Genomic DNA, 22800 nt, shown 5'->3' with positions numbered 1-22800 from the left:
ATACCTAATACACAGGCAGAGAGATGAACATACCTAGGAATCATACCTAATACACACAGGCAGAGAGATGAACATACCTAGGAATCATACCTAATACACACAGGCAGAGAGATGAACATACCTAGGAATCATACCTAATACACACAGGCAGAGAGATGAACATACCTAGGAATCATACCTAATACACACAGGCAGAGAGATGAACATACCTAGGAATCATACCTAATACACACAGGCAGAGAGATGAACATACCTAGGAATCATACCTAATACACACAGGCAGAGAGATGAACATACCTAGGAATCATACCTAATACACACAGGCAGAGAGATGAACATACCTAGGAATCATACCTAATACACACAGGCAGAGAGATGAACATACCTAGGAATCATACCTAATACACATAGGCAGAGAGATGAACATACCTAGGAATCATACCTAATACACATAGGCAGAGAGATGAACATACCTAGGAATCATACCTAATACACACAGGCAGAGAGATGAACATACTTAGGAATCATACCTAATACACATAGGCAGAGAGATGAACATACCTAGGAATCATACCTAATACACACAGGCAGAGAGATGAACATACCTAGGAATCATACCTAATACACACAGGCAGAGAGATGAACATACCTAGGAATCATACCTAATACACATAGGCAGAGAGATGAACATACCTAGGAATCATACCTAATACACACAGGCAGAGAGATGAACATACCTAGGAATCATACCTAATACACACAGGCAGAGAGATGAACATACCTAGGAACAGTAGAAATAAGTAAACAAATAAAACTATAAGAGCAATGTGTGCAAATGCCAGGAGCTTAGGAAATAAAATCTCTGAACTAATTGCTATAATGACAAGGTATGATCTGGATATTGTGGCTATGACTGGGACACAGCTATACCGGGATATACTTTATTTAGGAAGGACAGAATGGGAAGAATAGGAGCAATGTATATCAAGGAAAGCATAAAACGTACGTTAATACATAGTATTGAAGAAAAAAACGAGTCCCTTTGGGTGACTATAGAAACAGGTGAGAAAGTGATTCTTCGTATTGGGGTGATCTACAGACCACCAGGTCAGGAAGAGGAACTGGACAATAAACTATTGCAGGACATCACTAAAATGCCATTAAAATGAGGGGTTATAATCTTGGGAGATTTTATTCTACCCAATATAAACTGGGAGGTGTCTGTGGCAAGTTCCACTAGAAGTAGGGACATCCTGAATTCATTGCAGGGAGCCTCCCTCCAGCGATGGGTGAGGGAGCCCACTCGGAAAGACGCAATATTAGACTTACCGTATATACTCGAGTATAAGCCGAGTTTTTCAGCACATTTTTTGTGCTGATAAAGTACCCCTCAGCTTATACTCGAGTGAAGTGTAGCGCTGACCGGACGGAGTTCGGTCAGCGCTACATAGCACAAACACACAGCCGCCGGATCCGGCAGCTGTGTGTTTGCTGTAATCAGCAGCCGCTGAGAGTCTGTCAGACTCTCAGCGGCTGCTGCTGCTCCCACTGCGGGAGCCATCTTCCGGCTCCCGCAGTGGGTAATGGGAGAGACGTCATGAGTAATGACGTCTCTCCCACGCAAAGCGGCCGGAGGAGCTGTTAGCGGTGGGACCAGGAGCGGGAGATTCAGGTAAGTGATTTTTTTTTTTGTATTATTCTTATTACGTCTCTCTCTACTGGGGGGGGGGGGGTGGGCAGGAGACGGACTACTGGGGGCACTACCAGGGGGCGATTACTACTGGGGGCACTACCAGGGGGAATTACTACTGGGGGCACTACCAGCTGCTGCTATTTCCCACCCTAGGCTTATACTCGAGTCAATAAGTTCTCTCAGTTTTTTGTGGTAAAAGTAGGTACCTCGGCTTATATTCGGGTCGACTTATACTCGAGTATATACGGTATTACTTACAAATGGAGACAGAATATCTGATGTAAAAGTGGGTGAAAACCTGGGATCCAGTGATCACCAAGCAGTACGGTTCAGAATAAAGACAGATACTGACTCACCCCAGACAAAGGTGTTAGATGTTAGGAAGGCTGATTTTGCAGGGATGGGAGGATGTGTAAGTGACTCTTTGGCAGAGTGGAGGAACGTGAAAGGAGAGCAGGAGAGGTGGGAACATGTAAAAAGTGCCATATTATAGGCAACAGACCTTTGTATCAAAAGGGTTAGGAAAGCCACAAGGAAAAGGAGCCAGTGTGGTCTGGGAAAGAGGTAACAAGTATTGTGAGAGCAAAAAAGATGGCGTATAGGTAATACAAGCAGACGCAAAGTAATGAGGACAAAGAGGATTATCTTGTAATACAAAAGGAGGCTAAGAACGTAATCAGATGGGCAAAGGCTAAAGCTGAGAAGATGGCACAGTCAGTGGGTAAAGGGGGCAAAACTATTTTTAAGTATATAAGCGAAATGAGTAAAACAAAAGGGTGGAATATAAGGACTAAAGACAGAAAGAAGGAGACAATGTAATAGCTGATCATCTTAATTCATTTTGTTCAGTATTCACTACTGAAAGAGGGGGCAAGGGGCCACAGGTAAGTAGGGGTAGACTAGATGGGCCAAGTGGTTCTTATCTGCTGTCAAATTCTATGTTTCACATATTTGATGTGAATTTTTATATTTATTATATATTGCTATTTTAATACCTTTGCTTGACCAATGCTTCTATTTTTTTTATATTTATTCGTCTCTTAGTTATAGAGGTCCCAAAATGGTCTATAGGGGAAGTACACGCCTCAGCTACGCAAAGTACCCTACGTCCAAAGCCATCTATAAGATAAGCATGTGCCTGAGCACCCTACGTCCAAAGCCATCTATAAGAGAAGCATGTGCCTGAGCACCCTACGTCCAAATCCATCTATAAAAGCAGCATGTGCCTGAGCACCCTATGCCCAAAGCCATCTATAAGAGAAGCATGTGCCTGAGCACTCTACGTCCAAAGCCATCTATAAGAGAAGCATGTGCCTGAGCACCCTACGCCCAAAGCCATCTATAAGAGAAGTATGTGCCTGAGAGAACCCTACGCCCAAAGCAGTCTTTAAGAGAAGCATGTGCCTGAGAGAACCCTACGTCCAAAGCAGTCTTTAAGGGAAGCATGTGCCTGAGCACCCTACCCATGACCTGCTGCCCACAGAGTCCCACAGACTAACTCTCAGATACAGATATAGCTGCTGACTTATTACGGCCATGATCCAGCGAGCAATGGTTTGCTCAGAAGCTGGCCAGCCCCCCTTTTTTTTTTTTTTTTTTTAAATCAAAGTATAAACAAAATAATTAGAACGCGGTAGCTCTTTGGTCAAACACCCTCTAGTTTATTACAAAGCTGATACAGTAGGAAAATAGGCTCCCATTTTAGCAGTTTCGTCTACAGTTTTCAAGGGATCAAAAGGCAGATGTTGCAATTTGGAAAGCCAAAACGGGATCAGGATTGGCAGAATCCCGGGATTTAGCTGCACACCAGCCGCCTCCCTTGTACGGCGGCGCCCACACTGGAGTCTGTGTGCTGTGGGCGGCCGGTATTGATCAAATTAACCCAAAGTATGCTGGGAATTCGATTTTTGTCAATCCCAGGATGGAAAAATGACCCGGGTTTGGCCTCCCTAGTTGCAATGATTTGAGAACCGAATTGAGATCCTAATGGAACATGGGTGAAACAAAAGGAGATTGGATGTGCAGTATTCCATAAAGGAAGGTATGTGCCGCTGGATTGACAGTCTCAAACCCATCTTGATGGTAAAGAAACAGAATGGAAAGAAGTACGGAAAACATTTTTTCCCCACCACATAGTAAAAAAGCTTTCCAAACTCAATGTTACTATATATCCTGGCAGACATAGGGTCTGGATAAAAATATCAGAAACTCAAAGCATGCAAGGTGCTGAAAAAGGACCAGCCAGACATTCCGGCCACTGTGTAAGGTACCATGGACAATCCACCCTGCCCCACAAGCTCGCTGCCTAGCTGTCATCCTTGACTCTGAACTGTCCTTTGTCACCACATTCAATCTGTCTCAAAATCATGTTACTGTACATACAGTACCAGTCAAAAGTTTGGGCACACCTTTTAATTTCAATGGTTTTTGTTTATTTAAATTTTTCAACATAGTAGATTAATACTGAAGACATCAAAACTATGAAAGAACACATATGGAATTATGTTGTAAACAAAAAAGTGTTAAACAAATCAAAATATGTTTTATATCTTAGATTCCTCAAAGTAGCCCCCTTTTGCTTGATTGACAGCTTTGCACACTCTTGGCATTCTCTCATTCAGCTTCATGAGGTAGTCTCCTGGAATGGTTTTGAAGTAACAGGTGTGCCTTGTCAAGAGTCAATCTGTGAAATTACTTGCCTTCTTAATGTGTTTGAGACCATCAGTTGTGTTGTGCAGAGGTAGGATAAGTACACATTGGACACCACTATTTGACTACTGTTGTAATCCATATTATGACACCATCCACTCAGCTCAGTAAAGAGAAACGACAGTCCATCATTACTTTATGACATGAAGGTCAGTCAAAAAGGAAAATTTCAAGAACTTTGAATGTATCCTCAAGTGCAGTTGCAAAAACCATCAAACGCTATGATGAAACTGGCTCTCATGAGTACCGCCCCAGGAAAGGAAGACCAAGAGTTACCTCTGCTGTAGAGGATAAATTCATTAGAGTTACCAGCCTCAGATACAGCTACTTAACAGCACCTCAGATTAGAGACCAAATAAAGTCTTCACAGAGTTCAAGTAGCAGACAAATCTCATCAACTGTTCAGAGGAGACTGCGTGAATCAGGCCTTCATGGTCGTATTGCTGCAAAGAAGCCACTACTGAGGATGAACAACAAGAGGAGGAGAATTGTTTGGGCCAAGAAACACAAGGAATGGACATTAGACCAGTGGAGATCTGTACTTTAGTCTGAGGAGTCCAAATAAGAGATTTTTGGTTCCAACCGCCGTGTCTTTGTGAGACGCAGACAAGGTGAGCGGATGGTTTCTGCATGTGTGGTTCTCACTGTGAAGCATGGAGGAGGAGGTGTGATGGTGTGGGGGGTGCTTTGCTGGTGACAATGTTGGTGATTTATTCAAAATTCAAGGCACACTTAACCAGAACGGCTACCACAGCATTCTGCAGCACCATGTCATCCCATCTGGTTTGCGCTTACTGGGACCATCATTTGTTGTTCAACAAGGCAATGACCCCAAACACACCTCCAGGCTATGTAAGGGCTACTTGACCAAGAAGGAAAGTGATGGAGAGGTGCGTCAGAGAACCTGGCCTCCACAATCACCCGATCTAAACCCAATTGAGCTGGTTTGGGATGAGTTGGACGGCAGAGTGAAGGAAAAGCAGCTAACAAGTGCTCAGCACCTCTGGGAACTCCTTCAAGACTGTTGGAAAACCATTCCAGGAGACTACCTCATGAAGCTGAGGGAGAGAATGCCAAGAGTGTGCAAAGCATATTTTGATTTGTTTAACACTTTTTTATACCATATGTGTTCTTTCATAGTTTTGATGTTTTCAGTATTAATCTACTATGTTGAAAATAATTTAAATAAACAAAAACCATTGAATGAGAAGGTGTGCCCAAACTTTTGACTGGTACTGTACATCTAAAAAAACATATCCAAAATGTGACCATCTCTCACACAGGACACTGCAAAATCTCTAATCCATCCACTGATTTCCCACACTGACTATTGCAATAGGCTCCTTATTGGTCTTCCCAATAACAGGCTCTCGCCATTACAATCTATTATGAATGCAGCTGCGAGGCTGATCTGCCTTGCCAAACGTTCATCATCTGATATTCCGCTCTGTCAGTCCCTTCATTGGTTGCCAGTTTTCTACCGTATTCAATACAAAATACTTTTACTTACACATCCAAACCACACCAACATACATCTCTTCACTCATCTCAAAATATCTCCCAACCCGTCCTCCCTGCTCAGCACAAGATCTGCATCTTTCCTCCTTATGCATTACTTGCTCCCATTCAGTGTTACAGGACTTTTTTCGGGCTGCACCCACTCTATGGAATGCCCTCCCCATGCACAATAAGACTTACCTCTAGTCTCCAAACCTTCAAGCGTTCCCTGAAAACATAGCCTTCATAGCTTCCATGTCTAATTACACCAAATTTCACAGTCCACGCACAACCTCACACATTGTCCGTCTCTCACATCCTCCTGACATTTGGCTAATATTCCTGTGTGACTGGATCATACAGCCCACCAAGAAACCCTGCATTCTGGCCGGACCAAAATGCAATATATAGCACCTATCCTTGTGTATCAATGCCTATTTCCCTATTGATTATAAGCTTGCGAGCAGGGCCTTCCTACCTATATACTGTATCTGTTATTACCCAGTTTTGTTCAAGGTTTTAAATAGTAAAGCACAACGGAATATGTTGCTCTATATAAGAAATTGTTAAACAATAAATGGAGGAGCCACTATCATGCTAAGAAGGTCTGCATACTAAGTATTGCATGGACTATATAGGGCCACCAGAATAACGCAACCTCTTTTACCCTTTGTGACATTGCTACTGGGGCAAATCGATAATTGAGGGCAATTCCAAGCCACCACCATAGCGTCTATCTGGTCCTGTGGCAGTACAATGCCCTATCAATTAGCAAAGCTCTAACCTCACACGTTAGCATGGGATGCTACTATAGACCCCCATTCACTTGCGCTATATTGATGGGGTGAACGCATTAGTTGCCAATTTCCAGTATCCTATGGATAAAAAAAATATCAGGTTTCAATGACACACAAAACACACATCCCCAAATTGCACTCACCCCCCTGTTCCATCCAGCAGTTTACTTTCCACAAAGTTGTAGACATCCTGGTATTCCTGCTCTCTGCAGGGCAGAGACTCTGGCACAGCAGACACATGAAGCCTGAATACAGAAGAGAGTCATTAGTTTCCTGGGAGAGACGGAGAATAGCAGAAGGTGCAGAGTTATGTACAAGTTTATTCTGTGACAGTTTTCTTTTAGCCGTGTGTGAAGATTCTACATATACAGTATTTCTGCACAGTATTCTGCATTCACTTGGTTGTGTAAGGAAGTTATAAACTTGTATAATACTGTATGCCAGTGTGTCAGGATGAATACTGAACCTTGTTAATTTGCAACTTAAATTAGAAGTCCTGGGCTTGTGTGTTATTTGTACGCTCAATGATTGCTTTAACAAAACCTGGGATTTTTGTATTTCTGTAAAATCATTTCTCCCTGTCCATTGGGGGACCATAGATACGAAGGATATATTCAGTGTTCTCTACAGAAATTTCTCACAGCCTGGTGGCATTATGAGGTACCCGGTGGAGTTAGGGAGTGAGAAGTCAAGGGCAAACCAACTATCACAGGAGGTAAGCAGCAGGAGCACATTGTGTACCTCACCCAGCATCTCCCTGTTTCAGGGACTCCAAGTAGGAGAGGTGGAGGCTGTATCTGCAGTGTCTGCCTCCAGTGTGGGATAGGCAGGGGTTGACAGAGGGGACTCAAGAAAGGGGGAGAACCATCTGGGATCCATTGTCCGGCGGGGGCAGCTCCATAGAGTGAGCATTTCTGTAATGGCACCCTCTGCTGGATGGTGCTAGCATAATGCGAGTCTTGGGTAAGTCGAGCCGGGACCTGGATGCTTGATGGCAACTGGGAGATGTGGAAATGCCAGAAAGGCACTGGGGGGGGGACACTGGATAGAGTGTGGTGACAGGAGTTGGGCAATTAAAATTTTCCAGCAAAAGCTCCCCCCTCTTATTTGCTGTGAGGGTCATTAGTATTTTTCTAAAAATGTCCCAAAGGACAGGAGAAGGGTACAGAACAGTAAAGAGGGTAAAAAAAACCCCTTCAAACATTTTCTAGCAAGACCAACAAGGACAACAGTGAAAAAATGAACAACGAAGTGTAAAACGAGGGCCGTAACGTCGCTTAGCTGACTGAGGGGTCTATTTACTAAGCAGTGTTAGGAGACAGAGTGAAAAAAGATAAGGTGCCAGCCAATCAGCTCCTAAATGCCATCTCACAGGCTGTGTTTGATAAGGTGCCAGCCAATCAGCTCCTGTCATTTTTCACTCAGTCTCCTAACACTGCTTAGTAAATTGACCCCTGCGAAAGCAGAAAACAGATTATACTCACCGATAATTCCGTGTCTTGAAAATATTCCACAGTAACTACGACTGTGGATTAGTAACCCATTCGCCTAGGCATAGACAAGAAGTTTATTACAGAGGGACTGTCCACTTGGTGTATAGATCCTAGCCCCTCCTGTTTCCCATGTCTTTTAAATGACACTCCTTAGATGTCTCTGTGGAAACACACAATTGGGGGTATCCTATAGGCTGCCATGGAATATTTTGAAGAAACTGATTTATCAGCTAATGACCAGTCAGAACTTTATAGGATGTGCTTACACAAATGCAATTTATTTACTGCCCCTTAAAGGATTTGACTTCCAAAGTCAGAGTTCAGAATATTTAAAGCATAATGCTTTGTAATGTATATATAGAGGACCAAGCTTCTGCCTAGCAGATGTACTTTACTGACACCTGAGACTTCTAAGCCCATGAGGTGGACACTGCCCTAGTCTAATGTGCCTTCATCATTTCCGGTACTTTCCGTCCTTCTTTCTCATAGAAGATGATAATTGTCTGATCCATGAAATAGTTGGTTTAGTTTGGCCTGCAGCCTTTTCTTAATCCTGCTGGTAGAACAAGCTGGTGTTTTTATAATCTCCTTCACTCTGAACAGGTAAGTAGATGTTGCTCTTACAAGTTCTAGCGTAAGCAACTTTTCATTACCCTTTGGTTGAGGGAAGAGATGGTCGAGTAATCCTGATTCAGGTGGAATGAGGAGATCACTTTTGGTAAAACAACTGGATTTTCTCTTAGTACAACCCTAGGTGTCATGATATTCAAAACAGTCTTCTGCCCACAGGGCCTGTAACTCACTCACCTTTCTGGCTGACGTGATTGCAATTAAGAAAACCACCTTCCACGTCAGGTATTTGAGTGAAGCTTCTTGCAAAGGCTCAAATGGGGATGAAATTTGACATCTGTTGACAGGAAACCTCCCCCTCCCCCCTGAAGACTGGCACCGTGTGACTGTAGAATATTTACAGTCAGACTAATGACGCCCAAGCGGTGAAGGTGCGCGGCTATGACCCACGTGAAAACACGAGGAGCCGTGGACAGTTCAAATGGTGTAAGTCCCGAAATTGGTAATGATCGGACCGAATCACAAATCTGAGGAAGCGCCGGTGGCTGACACTGATGGGAATGTGCAAAAATGCATCTCGGATATCTAAGGATGTCATGAAATAACCCGACTCCAGAGCTAGAATAATAGAATGAAGCCACTCCAGAGCTAGAGTAATAGAATGAAGCCACTCCAGAGCTAGAGTAATAGAATGAAGCCACTCCAGAGCTAGAATAGTAGAATGAAGCCACTCCAGAGCCAGAGTAATAGAATGAAGAGACTCCATTTGGAGCCTGGGCAATGCAGATACCTGTTAAGTGTTTTGAGATTCTGCACAAGGAAGAGGTATGAAACCTGTACCTCTGAGACAGGGGGACCGGACTGATGACCTTGGAGGCCAGAAGGCTGGAAATTTGGTGCAAAAGAAACACTCTGGGGCACACCTCTGAAAAGTCAGAGTGTATCCATGAGCGTCTATGCCTCTGACCCATGCGTCTGTCGTGGTCCTCATCAAAACCTGTGTGATAAGCAAAAGCCGGCCCTGCCACACTGGGGTCCCCCAGGTGGAGGTCCGCCCAGTCATTGTCATGCTTGTCGGCTGGTTTGGGATCGGGACATCTAGTATACACCAAGGCTGCTTACTTTGGGGCTTAGATCCCTTGGAGGTGGACCGCTGAAAGATGCCTGGCCCTTGGCCTCTCCCTATTGACAAATGGAAGAGAAAAGTAGACGTTCTGGCCTGGGGAGGAGCTGTCGAAGGCAAGAAATGCCATCTTGAACGCTGCCACCATAGCGACCATCGTGTCAATTTCCTGACCAAATAGGTCAACTGAATAAGGGAGTGCCTCCAACGCCTTCTTGGAATCCGAGTCAGCGTGCCAGGAACGCAGTCAGAGGGCTCTCCTGGCAGCCACAGTAGACACCGACACTTTAGATGTCAAGATCCCTGTGTCAAGCACCAGAACAACTGATAGAACAAAGCCATTGACTTAGATAACTGGGAGCGCCTACTAGGGTGAGACCATCCCTTCTCAATGATAACAAGCTGTGCAAAAAGCAGGGAACTCAGTTGCCACCCTCTTCTGTCTCTTGAATACCAGAGTTTTGGACTTGGGAGTCTGCTCAGAATCCTCGATCTGGTGTACAGATGCAGTGTTCTCCCCAGAAATGTTTTTTTTAGCCGGGAGGCATCAAGAAGTAACCGGGTGGGCACCTTCGCAATAATAAAATGTGTTATTTCAAGTTTAAATCATTATAAGGTCACCTTATAATGATTTAAACTTGAAATAGAACTTTGTATATTAATTCTCCTCTTCTTCTTGGAAGCACAGTCATCTGCAGCTTTATCATAATCAAAGTCTGTAGGATCTGGTCCCTCTTGTGAAATCAGCATCAGGTTATTTAGTGTGCTCTGCTTCTTCCGATTCCTTAAGCAGGTTTGCATTTGTTTTAGAGTAAAAAATCCCCTTTCACATTCAGCTGTGCTTACAGGTATGGTCAGTCCAATAGAAGCTAGTTTAGTTAAATTTGGAAAAGATTCTTTGAGCTCAGATGTCGTTGAAAATGTATGCATTTTGTTTTGAATGTAGATTTTTGTAGGATTCTAGTTCAAATAATTTGGATGCAACCGCCTTTCTAGCTTACTATACTATTTGCATAGTTTAAGATTGCGGGACTTCCATTTTTAGAACTGTCATCCACCCGACACCTCCCCCGTCGCATACCCGCACCCCTTGTCCAGCACCTGATCCGTCCCAATGCAGCATCCGCTGTCCGGCACCTACCCGTCGCATAGCAGCAACCCCTGACTGGCACCTCCCCACCGCCCCAATACAGTGTCCCCTGCCCGGCACTTCCCCCTGCCCAATGCGCCGCATCTCGGAGTGAAGCTTTGTCATGACATCCAGCACCAGTCACTAGCGTCGGAGTCACAACCCGGCACCCGTGTCCTTGGCAACAGGGACACATTAAGAGTGACCAGGAGATGTTGTGCATTGCGCCCGGGTGTGGGGGTAAGGTGGGGGGGGGGCGAGAGAATGGGAAGTGCCGGGCGGCAGAGGTCAGGAAACTTTGCGCATTGTGGCCAAGGGGGGAGGGGGTCTGAATGCAAAGTGCTGGGCAGAGGTTTCTTGCCGGGCATTGCACCCAGAAAATAGAGCGTGGGGAGAACACAGATGTAACTGCCCAGAAATGTGCCTCGGCATCTACCTGTGACATGGAATCCTCAGGCACAAAGGAAGTCTCAATGTCAGAGGCGACTGAGAGACCAGCATGATGTTCCGTAGAAGTCTCAGAGTCACCTTCCGCCTGGACCAGCAATCCCTGACCAGCATCTGCAGGAGGGAAGCAGACATGTGTGCCAGCCCATGTACGGATTGGGTAAACAACCGCATGCACAGAGGAACTACTGCAGATGGTAGTGGATGCAGAGAAGCGAGACTGACACACATGGAGCATACCTGAAGCTAGATTAGCAGGGGGAGCGGAGCCGGAAGCCTGGAAACCAATTTTGACATTACCTGCGGCAATGTCTATGCCCAAGCCAGTTCCTGATTGGATGCCGCAGATGAAGGCGCCTCCCTCCAGGCAATAGTGAAACAATGGACAGACATCCGGTCACCCACAACATCTGCCCCACAGACACTTACCCTATTACCTACCATACCTGTCCCCACACTTACCCCGGCACCTACCATACCTGTCCACACACACTCCCCATTACACCTACCATACCTGTCCACGCACACTCCCCATTACACCTACCATACCTGTCCACGCACACTCCCCATTACACCTACCATACCTGTCCCCGCACACTCCCCATTACACCTACCATACCTGTCCCCGCACACTCCCCATTACACCTACCATACCTGTCCCCACACTCCCCATTACACCTATCATACCTGTCCACGCACACTCCCCATTACACCTACCATACCTGTCCACGCACACTCCCCATTACACCTACCATACCTGTCCACGCACACTCCCCATTACACCTACCATACCTGTCCACGCACACTCCCCATTACACCTACCATACCTGTCCCCGCACACTCATCCCGGCACCTACCATACCTGTCCCCGCGCACTCATCCCGGCACCTACCTAACCTGTCCCCGCGCACTCACACCGACACCTACCATAACCTGTCCCCGCACTCACCCCAACACCCAACATACCTGTGCCTGCACACTCCCCATTACACCTACCATACCTGTCCCCGCACTCACCCCGACACCTACCATACCTGTCCCCGCACTCACCCCGACACCTACCATACCTGTCCACGCACTCACCCCGACACCTACCATACCTGTCCCCGCACACTCACCCCGGCACCTACCATACCTGTCCCCGCACACTCCCCATTACACCTACCAAACCTGTCCCCGCACACTCCCCATTACACCTACCATACCAGTCCACGCACACTCACCCCGACACCTACCATACCTGTCCCAGCACACTCCCCATTACACCTACCATACCAGTCCACGCACACTCACCCTGACACCTACCATACCTGTGCCCGCACAATCATCCTGACACCTACCATAACTGTAGACCCAGACCTGAAGGAGCAATCACAGCGATATGGAGGAAGGGGGCAATGAGACCACTATGATGGGGGCAGTAATATAGATCTTGGCAGGGAGAGGGCATTTTAATGCTTTATGTTAGCTGGCAGTTGTAGATTCACGGGGAAGGCTCTAAATTAGAGTTAGGGTCTGAAACTTTCTAAGATTTAGACAACTACCAGCGGTGCTTAGACCAACAGCTGGCAGGTAAGACAAACAGTCTTGGCCTTGGTTATTGTATATTTACGCCATGCCCTCAGTGTGATGAAAATGAAGGCGTGGATTGTGGGTATGGCATTCCCTGTGAGGCCACGCCCCTTGCTACGAGGCCACTTTTCCAGGATGGCGCGCAAAATATCCCACACACCTATTGTGGTGCCGCCCCTGTCATTTAGTTCTGGGTCCACCCCTGAGGAGCAAATACAAAATCCAAGTCCCAATCACCGCACTACACTCCCCATTGTAAACAGTGTCCACTAATTCATATAAAGAGAAGATGCTGTATTACCTGATGCGGGCCTCCTCCAGTACATTGGCAGGATTCTGGATAGGCTGGTTGCGTACTGGGATCTTGGGGGTTGCAACTTGAGCTTTGGAGAGCGGCTGGTGGAATGAAACTAATCTTACAAAGGAGCATAGCGAGGCATTGTGATTACAACACACACAAATCCCAAATATACACGTATCATTATTAGATAACACATAACATCGCTAGTGGGTTATAGATGATAAAGTGATCTGGCTAGCCTTCCAATAGCCAGGCATTTATGGACAATATAATGCTTACCGTTTGTTTAAATCCATCTGGAGGACGGAATAAACATTCAACAAGAACCAAACACACTTGATAAAGAACGAAAACGAAGTAACAAACAAAATGGTGGATTTAGTAATGAGTGCCAAAAATTGTCTGGGGACACAGTACCATAGGAACGTTCCGCTGCCCCTAGGGGAGATTATGCTCAGCAAAAGCTGTACACAATACTTTACGTCCAAAAGTATGTTCAGCAAAAGCAGCGCACATAACCATACATCCAACACTGCCACCCATAGCCGCTAACACCCTGAAATTATAAAAATTTGGCTAAAATATGAACGGAAAGACCACGTGGCCGCTCTGCACCACTGCTCCATGGAAGCACTATGAGCCACATTGCACTTATCGAAGATGTACACCCGATAAATGGTGGCTGTGACCCATCTGGCCACTGATGTTTTCTTGCCGGCCAACCTCTTCTGAGCACAACATCCAAGACTAGAAGCCTCTCAGTATTCTGCAACAAAGCTGTTCTAGCCACAAATATACTCAAGACCCAAACTACATGAAGGGTAGATAAGCCATCACCACTGCCCAATGCTAAATGCTGGAACAAGGTCTTGATTAAACCACTTGTCTGACATGGTCACATCAAATGCGACCACACCAGGCTGGGCTTTCCCTGACATGCGACCACACCAGGCTGGGCTTTCCCTGACATGCGACCACACCAGGCTGGGCTTTCCCTGACATGCGACCACACCAGGCTGGGCTTCCCCTGACATGCGACCACACCAGGCTGGGCTTCCCCTGACATGCGACCACACCAGGCTGGGCTTTCCCTGACATGCGACCACACCAAGCTGGGCTTTCCCTGACATGCGACCACACCAGGCTGGGCTTTCCCTGACATGCGACCAGACAGAAGTGCCCACTAGGCGGCTATGGGAAGCTAATCTTCCTGCAGCTGCCTACATCAGAGGGCCCAGCTGCACCCATAGCTCCCCCTCCAGTGTGCCCTGATCACTGCTGGCCACAGTGATCGGACAACCGGCGGCACCAAAAAGAGCATCTGATTTTCTCAAGGAGTTAATACGATCTACGTAGGTACGGTGAGTGCAAACCACATCCAGGGAGGCTTCACCTGCAGAAAGGTCTTAAGACTGGAACCCTAATCTCTTCATTCACATGAAAACAGGATACTACAGCCATGGGCAAAAGTTGTGATAATGACAGAAGTATTGGTTTTCATTTTGTTTCGTTACTATAGTATACTGAGGTAACATTACAGCAACACATAAGTGTCAGATGTTACTATGGTATACTGAGGTAACATTACAGCATTACATAAGTGTCAGAGGTTTTTATTGACAATTACATTAAGTTTATGCAAAGAGTCAATATTCGCAGTGTTGACCCTTCTTTTTCAAGACCTCTGCAATTCGCCCTGGAATGCAGTCAATCAACTTCTGGGTCACATACTGACTGATGGCCGCCCATTCTTACCTAATCAATGCTTGGAGTGCGTCAGAATTTGTGCAGTTTTGTTTGTCCACCCGCCTCTTGAGGCTTGACCACAAATTCTCAATGTGATGTCCAAAATTTCGATGTTTTGTTCCCAGAGCCACTTAGTTATCACTTTGTCTTATGGCAAAGTGTTCCATCATGCTGGACAAGGAATTGTTCATCACCAAACTGTTCTTGGATGGTTGGGAGAAGCTGCTCTTGAAGGATGTTTTGGTACCATTCTTTTTTTCATGGCTGTGTTCTTAGGCAAAATTGTGAGTGAGCCCACTCTCTTGGCTGAGAAGCAACCCCAGACATGAATGGTCTCAGGATGCTTTACTGTTGGCATGACACAGGACTAATGGTAGTGCTCACCTTTCTTTCTCCGGACAAGCATTTTTCCAGTGCCCCAAACAATCTGAAAAGGGGATTCAGAGAAAATAACTTTACCCCAGTCCTTAGCAGTCCAATCCCTGTACCTTTAGTAGAATATCAGTCTGTCCTGGATGTTTTTCCTGGAGAGAAGTGGCTTCATTGCTGCCCTTCTTGACACCAGGCCATCCTCCAAAAGTCTTCTCCTCATTGTGCATGAAGATGCACTTAAACCTTCCTGCTGCCATTCCTGAGCAAGCTCTACACTGGTGGTGCCCCGTTCCCGCAGCTGAATCAACTTTTAAGAGATGGTCCTGGTGCTTGCTGGACGTTCTTGGGCGCCATGAAGTCTTCTTCACAACTATTGAACCTCTCCTTGTTCTTGATGAACCGATAAATGGTTGATTTAGGTGCAATCCTTCTAGCAGCAATATCCTTGCCTGTCAAGCCCTTTTTGTGCAAAGCAATGACGACTGCTGGTGTTTCCTTGCAGGTAACCATGGTTAACAGGAAGAACAATGATTTCAAGCTCCACCCTCCTTTTAAAGCTTCCAGTCTGTTATTCTAACTCAATCAACATGACAGAGTGATCTCCAGCCTTGTCCTCGTCAACACACTCACCTGTGTTAACGAAAGAATCACTGACATGTCAGCTGGTCCTTTTGTGGCAGGGCTGAAATGCAGTGGAAATGTATTTGGGATTATGGCCCCGATTCATACTCGCTCGGCTGCACAAATGGTGGCGTTCCCGAAGGAGTGCCTGCCGTTTGTGGGCGACCCTACTGACATAACGCGTGATGTCAGTAGTGAACTTCATGCTCTATTAGAGCAGGAAGTTCACTGGGGCTTGCAGTGGACGAGACCCTACCACAAGCCTGATAGTTGCGATAATCGTGACCATTGCCAGGACGTCCGCTAAATCTGTGGGTAGTCACCCACAGCTTAACAAGCCTGGAAAAAAAAAAAAAACCCGGCCCGCCCTGATTCAGAGTGAGCGCTCGCAAATAGTGAGCACCTCTACATCAGGGCCTAAGTTCATTGTCATGGCAAAGAGGGACTTTGCAATTAATTGCAATTCATCTGATCACTCTTAATGACATTCTGGAGCAGATGCAAATTGCCATCATAAACACTGAAGCAGCAGACTTTGTGACAACCAATACTTGTGTCATTCTCAGAACTTTTGGCCATGGCTGTATTGTAATGACCAACTTTTATAGCACATGTGTAATGACAATCATAAGAAACAGTGATGAAGAATTTCTAGGATCTACTTCCCCAGAGGAAGGCCCAAGGGCCGAAACATGTTGGGACATTGATACTTACTCACCAGAGCAATGCTATCTCATATCTATTAAGAACAGTAAGCTGCGGGCAGCGCAACATCGAGGAAGCTAGGACTTGCCAGACAAGACTCGCAGTCACGTGACCCGAAAGCGATCAGGAACAGACAGTGGGCGCATCGCTCGGGCCGGAGGGAGAGACCAACCATGGACCCCTAATAGGGAAGGTCACGATATCTAGAGCCAGGCACCTCCACAGCTAGATGCCCCAAGGTGAACATTAACAAGGTGATCCACAGGGAGCACCACAGTGGTAGAGGTAGCCACACGAGTTAGGTGTACCTAAAGACCGGGCTGCAACCACCGGGCCCCCACCAACATCAAAGAAAGAAGAGGTGAACCACAACGCCAAAGAAAGCCGGACACCGCTCAACTAATAAGTGAAGGTACCTCACACGGACAGACTTCAACACACAGGTGTTAGACAGAGACTTTATTAAGCAGAACTTTACCTACCACCCACCAATGTTATATCATACTATCGCATTGGATAGTAGTATACACAGAGTTTTTTTATAGGATTACCATCACAACTAACTGTGCAGACATGTTTACATGAGAACACAAGTTTGCTGTTAATGTGTATACCCTGATTCATTATACTCCCATCACCCACATTTTTGGAATTAAGTGTTTAAATAATAAATGAATACAGGATGTGAAATTATATAGTCATCACACAGAAGGGGTAGAGCGCAGTGTTACCTTTCTATTTCATACTTAAGGTCAGGGCGACCGGTCTATTATATGCAGCACACCCCGAACACTTTAGCCTGTCCCAGTGCACAGGGCCCCGCCACTACATTTCTAGGATGTTCTGCACTCACCGTTTTATTTGGTGTACTTGCAGAGGATTTCCGAGAAGAACTTGGGGTCCTGGGTATTACCCTTTTCCCTACTTTTCTGGGAGACCCTTGTTCCTCACTTTCTTCTTCACCACTGTCGTCATCACTGCTACTAAACACCGCAGAGTCTCTAACGGGGACAAAGTCATCATCTTCATCCACTTCATCAAAATCCTCCTCCGTTAAAATCCTGGGGAAACAGATTTATCAAGCCGTAAAAAAAAAATCTGGATTTAGTAGAATGTAAAATTTAAAAAAGTGACTACAGTTATAGGTCTCCCTTTATGTAATTTTATTATTTATTTAAAAAAAATAATCAAACACTACAAGTAAAAAACTTTCAAAACACAGATTTTTCCAGATTTTTTTGAAATTATACAGGTTAGTTTTTCCACATGCTCTGAAATTAAATCATTGCACAAACAATTGGGAGATTAAAAAAAGAAATCATGGAATCTTTCGTTGAAATGAAATCTACAGTTTTGATTCACCAAAGTAGCCGCTTCTTGCAGATATAACCGTGGAACACGGGATATTCTTTCTACAATGGTAACCACATACTGTTTAGGAAGTTCCTCACAACACCTGTAGGTCACTTTGCTTTCACACTTCTGTACAATTCATCCGAAACCAACTGGATGGGGTATAATCCTGGGGAGTGTGCGGCCGTTCCATGATTTGTACCTGCCGTCTTGTTCTTTTCCTCCAAAGTAGCTCCGACATAGCCTGGAGGATTTATCTGTCTATAGAGTGAACCCTTCATAGGTGTAGACCAGTTGGTATTGCATGGTACTGCAAAATGCTGTGGTAGTCCTTTTGGTTCAGGGTACCAGGCACCAACTTGGGATAAAGACCATCACTCTTCCTCCTCCATGTTTGACAGTCACAGGAGTTATTTACTAAGTGAACTCCAAAATTGTAAAGATCAACGCTTTTAATAACAAAAAATGGTGTGTTCTGCTATAAAAACCATTGTCCTTTTAAATTTTGGGTTTTAAGTCCCAGGTGAATAATACCCCTTTCAGACATATCGAGAATCCCGGGAATTTAGCCTGCCTCAGCGAAATTCCCGGGTTCCCGCGTATGCCTGAAAGGTACCTACCCGGGAACACGTTCCCGGGTAGTCGACCCTTCAATTTACCAGGGAATTTCCCAGGACTTAAGTCCCGGGAAATTACCCTGCTTATGTCTGAACGGTGCTACCCAGGAATTTACTATTCCCGTGCTGCACCAAGCAGCTTTTACAATGAATTGACAGCGCAGAGCGTCCTATAGGACACTCAGCGCTGCCGCTCACCACCCCCCAGGCCGGTGGCTGTGTCGCTGTAAATCGCAACACAGAGGACCCCAGCTGGACGCTGGGGACACCCGCCAGCACTGGAGACCGCCGACAGGCCTCTGGCACAGCGGGTCGCCTGCACTCCCGCTGGACCACCAGGGCACTACATTAACAGATGGGGTTCTCTCTCTTCCCGATTTCGAGGGGCATATAGGGGATAAAACAAATAATTAATTAATAAAATGCAAAAAAAATAAATAAAAAATAAAAATGGCTGGATTGGGATTGGCCGGTTGCCTGCTGCATTTTGATGACATCAGCTGCAGCCGCGGAGAGGGGATAGGCTAGGAGGGGCAGACTGCATAGGAGAGGCAGGTAATCTAAACAACCCTGCTTTTGTCTGAAAGGGGTCTACCTGGGAATTTCGGGGGTAGTCGCTGTAGTGTGAAAGGGGAGTCTCAACCCAATACCCGGTATTTTGCACAGCATAAATTCCTGGGTCTGAGCAGGAAATTTCCCGGGTCGTATGTCAGAAAAGGGTATAAACCACACACATTGAGGAACCGTCCTTTTGCCTGTTTGATGGTGTACAAAAACCCTGTGTGATAAACCAAAACTTTCAAATTCCGATTGATGGGTCCATAGCACCTTCATCCAGCTAATCATAAAAAAGAAGTGACATTGTTTGGTTCCGGACTATAGACAGACAGTAATTAGACAATGTCTAGATAGACACCAGATGTTAAACACTCAAAAGAGCAACAGGGTCAAAAGAGCAACACAAAAATTGTCAATTTTTTTTTTATTTTTTTTTTAGGATTAGGCACTTACACAGAAGGTTAGGGTTAGGCACCAGGAGGGAGGGTTAGGGTGAAGATTAGGGCTAAAAAACAAAAAAAAATTATAATTGTCGACCATTTTCATGTCAATCTTTTCACCCTGTCGAACTTTAATGTGTCTGACTTGTTTGTGTCTAACTTTTTTCCCGTGTCTAACATCTGGTGTTTATCTAGACATTGTCTAACTGATTAGTTATCTAATAACTAACTGTCTCTCTTATACCATACCCCATTGTTTATCTTCTTTTCCCATATTATCCTTTGCTCAATACATTTTCTTAACTTATCAGGATGCAGTAATCCGGTTATCCGAAATCTGGAGAGTGTGTGCCAATTTTAAGAGATGGGCGACATATCACAGATGGCAGGATTTGATAGAGTGCGGCCAGGTCTGTAATGGACCTGGTCACAGGACAAATCAAGAGCTATTAGTCAACTCCATGAATTTGTTAAAAACACCTGCAGAGGGATGAAACAGCCTGGAATAAAATTATATAGTGTTTATATTTTTCAATTTTAGTTTACAGCCCCTGTAAACTAGGACTTCAAACTATACACAGGGTATTGTTTTCATAGTGTTCCTTACTTAATCTGCTTGCGGATTAGACTAGCAGAGGCCTGGGCTGACCTCCTGCGGGAACGAGGAGTCTGTGCGTCTCCAACATCCTTCTCTTCAGTAAATCTGTAGCAAGAGTATAACGAAAAGCACACACGTATAGTGATTCACATAACAATATGAATATTAGAATGCAATTGACATGAAGTGCTTGTATAATTAATGCTCTACAAAAATAAAGTCTATTTAAAAAGGGACAAAATGTTCAAAAATAACAAAATTAAATATAAAATTAGGGGATTTTTGGTACCTGCTGTTAACTCCTTTTCTCCAAATCCATCTGGAGGGCATGGGGTTTAGTAGAGGGAATGGGTGAGGGCCCTTAAAACTAACTTTTCTTTGAGGGCTAAAGTTAGTCCCTTCACAAACCCAAACCCTTCCTCAGTTTCAAGTTACAAAGCCCAAATTAATAGGGGTAAATCAAGGTTAAACTAAAATCTAATTTGACATGGCAACAAGTATTAATCATGGAAACTAGATTTTAGAAAAAAAAAATAAAGAAAAGAACCCCAGACACGAATAAAAATTATAAAATGTATAAAAATATAAAAAAAATAAAGTATGACAATTACAAAAGTGCTAGTAATTATTAAAAAAAAAAAAAAAAAAAAGTATAAATGTGTAAGTAAAAGCAAACAAACCTGAAACTATAGGAATTAACTGCCTGACAAGGGAACTGAGCACCCTTGCTGATAACAGTCATCCTCACTGGATTGAGTACATCTGAGAAATAACCATTGCCTCAGGAAAACTTGAAACTCATTGGAAATTAAGTATATCCAAAAGGAGTGACTCACTTAAGCCAGCGGTGGTCAGATAAAGATTTGAAATATCTATTGGGAATATCTGTTCAGATATTAAAAAACCCAGAAGTCGTCGATATTTGACGAAACGCGTTGTGATCATGCAACAGTGACCGAAAGTGGGCTAACTTGCTGTTAAAGAGCTCATACTCCTGAAGAGGGAAATCAAGTTATTAACATCTAGCCCATATAGGCCACTCTGCATGTGCTATGTAAGATTTCTAACTTTTTACAATAAACAATTATGAATCAATTATACAGACACTGATGATTGCATTCTTGGGTGAACTCTGGTGTGAGGGTCTCATTGTAGAAACAAGAAGCAGCAGCAGCTTATCCTCCAACTTCAAACAACTAAAAGAACATAATAGTTCAGTAACACTTTTAGTTGTGCTGTTAAGTGTTTGTGTTCTTTTAGTTGTTTGAAGTTGAAGGATAAGCTGCTGCTTCTTGTTTCTACAATGAGACCCTCACACCAGCTCTTTAACAGCAAGTTAGCCCACTTTCAGTCACTTTTGCATGATCATCCAACACGTTTCGTCAAATATCGACTTCTTCTGGGTTTTTTAATATCTGAACAGATATTCCCAATAGATATTTCAATTCTTTATCTGGCCACCGCTGGCTTAAGTAAGTCACTTCTTTTGGATATACTTAATTTCCAATGAGTTTCATGTTTTCCTGAGGCAATGGTTATTCCTCAGATGTACTCAATCCAGTGAGAATGACTGTTTTCAGCATGGGTGCTCAGTTCCCTTGTCAGGCAGTTAATTCTTATCGATTCAGGTCAGTGCAACTCTTTTTTGTTTGCTTTTACTTACACATTTACTTTTTTTTTTTTTTTTTGTAGTAATAGATAGCACTTTTGTAATCGTCATACTTTATTTTTTTTATACATTTTATAATTTTTATTCGTGCCTGGGGTTCTTTTTTTTATATTTTTCTAAAATCTAGTTGCCATGATTAATACTTGTTGCCATGTCAAATAAGATTTTAGTTTAACCTTGATTTACCCCTATTAAAATATATATATATATATATATATATATATATATATATATAAAAAAAATAATAATTATACACACATACATATATACACACACACAATTTTTTGGTGAAGCTCCACTTTTTGATTGGTTATCTGTATTTGTAAAGGCGGGTATCCACTTATAGATATACAAATGAGAGCACGATTACAACATTGCAGTCGTGCTCTCGTTTGTATATCTAGTGATGTGCCTAGACTGAGCGTTCACTCGTTCAGTCCAGGCACATCCCTCACCCCCGCACATGCTGAACCTGACGAGATTGTCAGGTTGACCAGCATGTACGGGCGATGTCGGAAGCGACCAGCGGGCATGCGCATCGCTGGTTGCTTCCGACCAAAACATGCCCGATGCATGCGTGATTTGCAAGCGATTGCACGCTAACGAGGTCGTTACCATGCAATTGCTTGGTTAAATCGCTAAGTGGATATCCCCCTCCACAGTTACATCTCTAATTATATGATCATTTTTCATTTGCAGCAAGTGTTTTCCATATAATATACACATAGTATATTACTGAAGTTTGTATGCATGTGTGCAATCCATATGTGCATTTGATTAGTGTGGTTAT

General features: G+C 44.4%; 1 protein-coding gene across 2 annotated transcripts in view; it reads right to left on the bottom strand.

Annotated features, from left to right (window-relative positions):
* ORC1 (origin recognition complex subunit 1) overlaps positions 1-22800 on the bottom strand; it is a 152220-nt gene that overhangs the window by 63484 nt on the left and 65936 nt on the right. For both annotated transcript variants that reach the window (XM_088462246.1, XM_088462247.1), the window contains exons 8-11: positions 20351-20446; positions 17629-17836; positions 13332-13426; positions 6840-6941 (exon numbers count right to left, since the gene is read on the bottom strand). In XM_088462246.1, coding sequence (XP_088318372.1) covers positions 6840-6941; positions 13332-13426; positions 17629-17836; positions 20351-20446 — 501 coding nt within the window. The remainder of the gene's footprint in view (positions 1-6839; positions 6942-13331; positions 13427-17628; positions 17837-20350; positions 20447-22800) is intronic.

Source organism: Taudactylus pleione, unplaced genomic scaffold, assembly GCF_031769625.1.
Source record: "Taudactylus pleione unplaced genomic scaffold, aTauple2 ptg001167l, whole genome shotgun sequence".
Taxonomy (NCBI): Eukaryota; Metazoa; Chordata; class Amphibia; order Anura; family Myobatrachidae; genus Taudactylus; species Taudactylus pleione.
The sequence above is the reverse complement of the archived record's forward strand: the minus strand, read 5'-3'. Positions and strand labels throughout refer to the sequence as shown.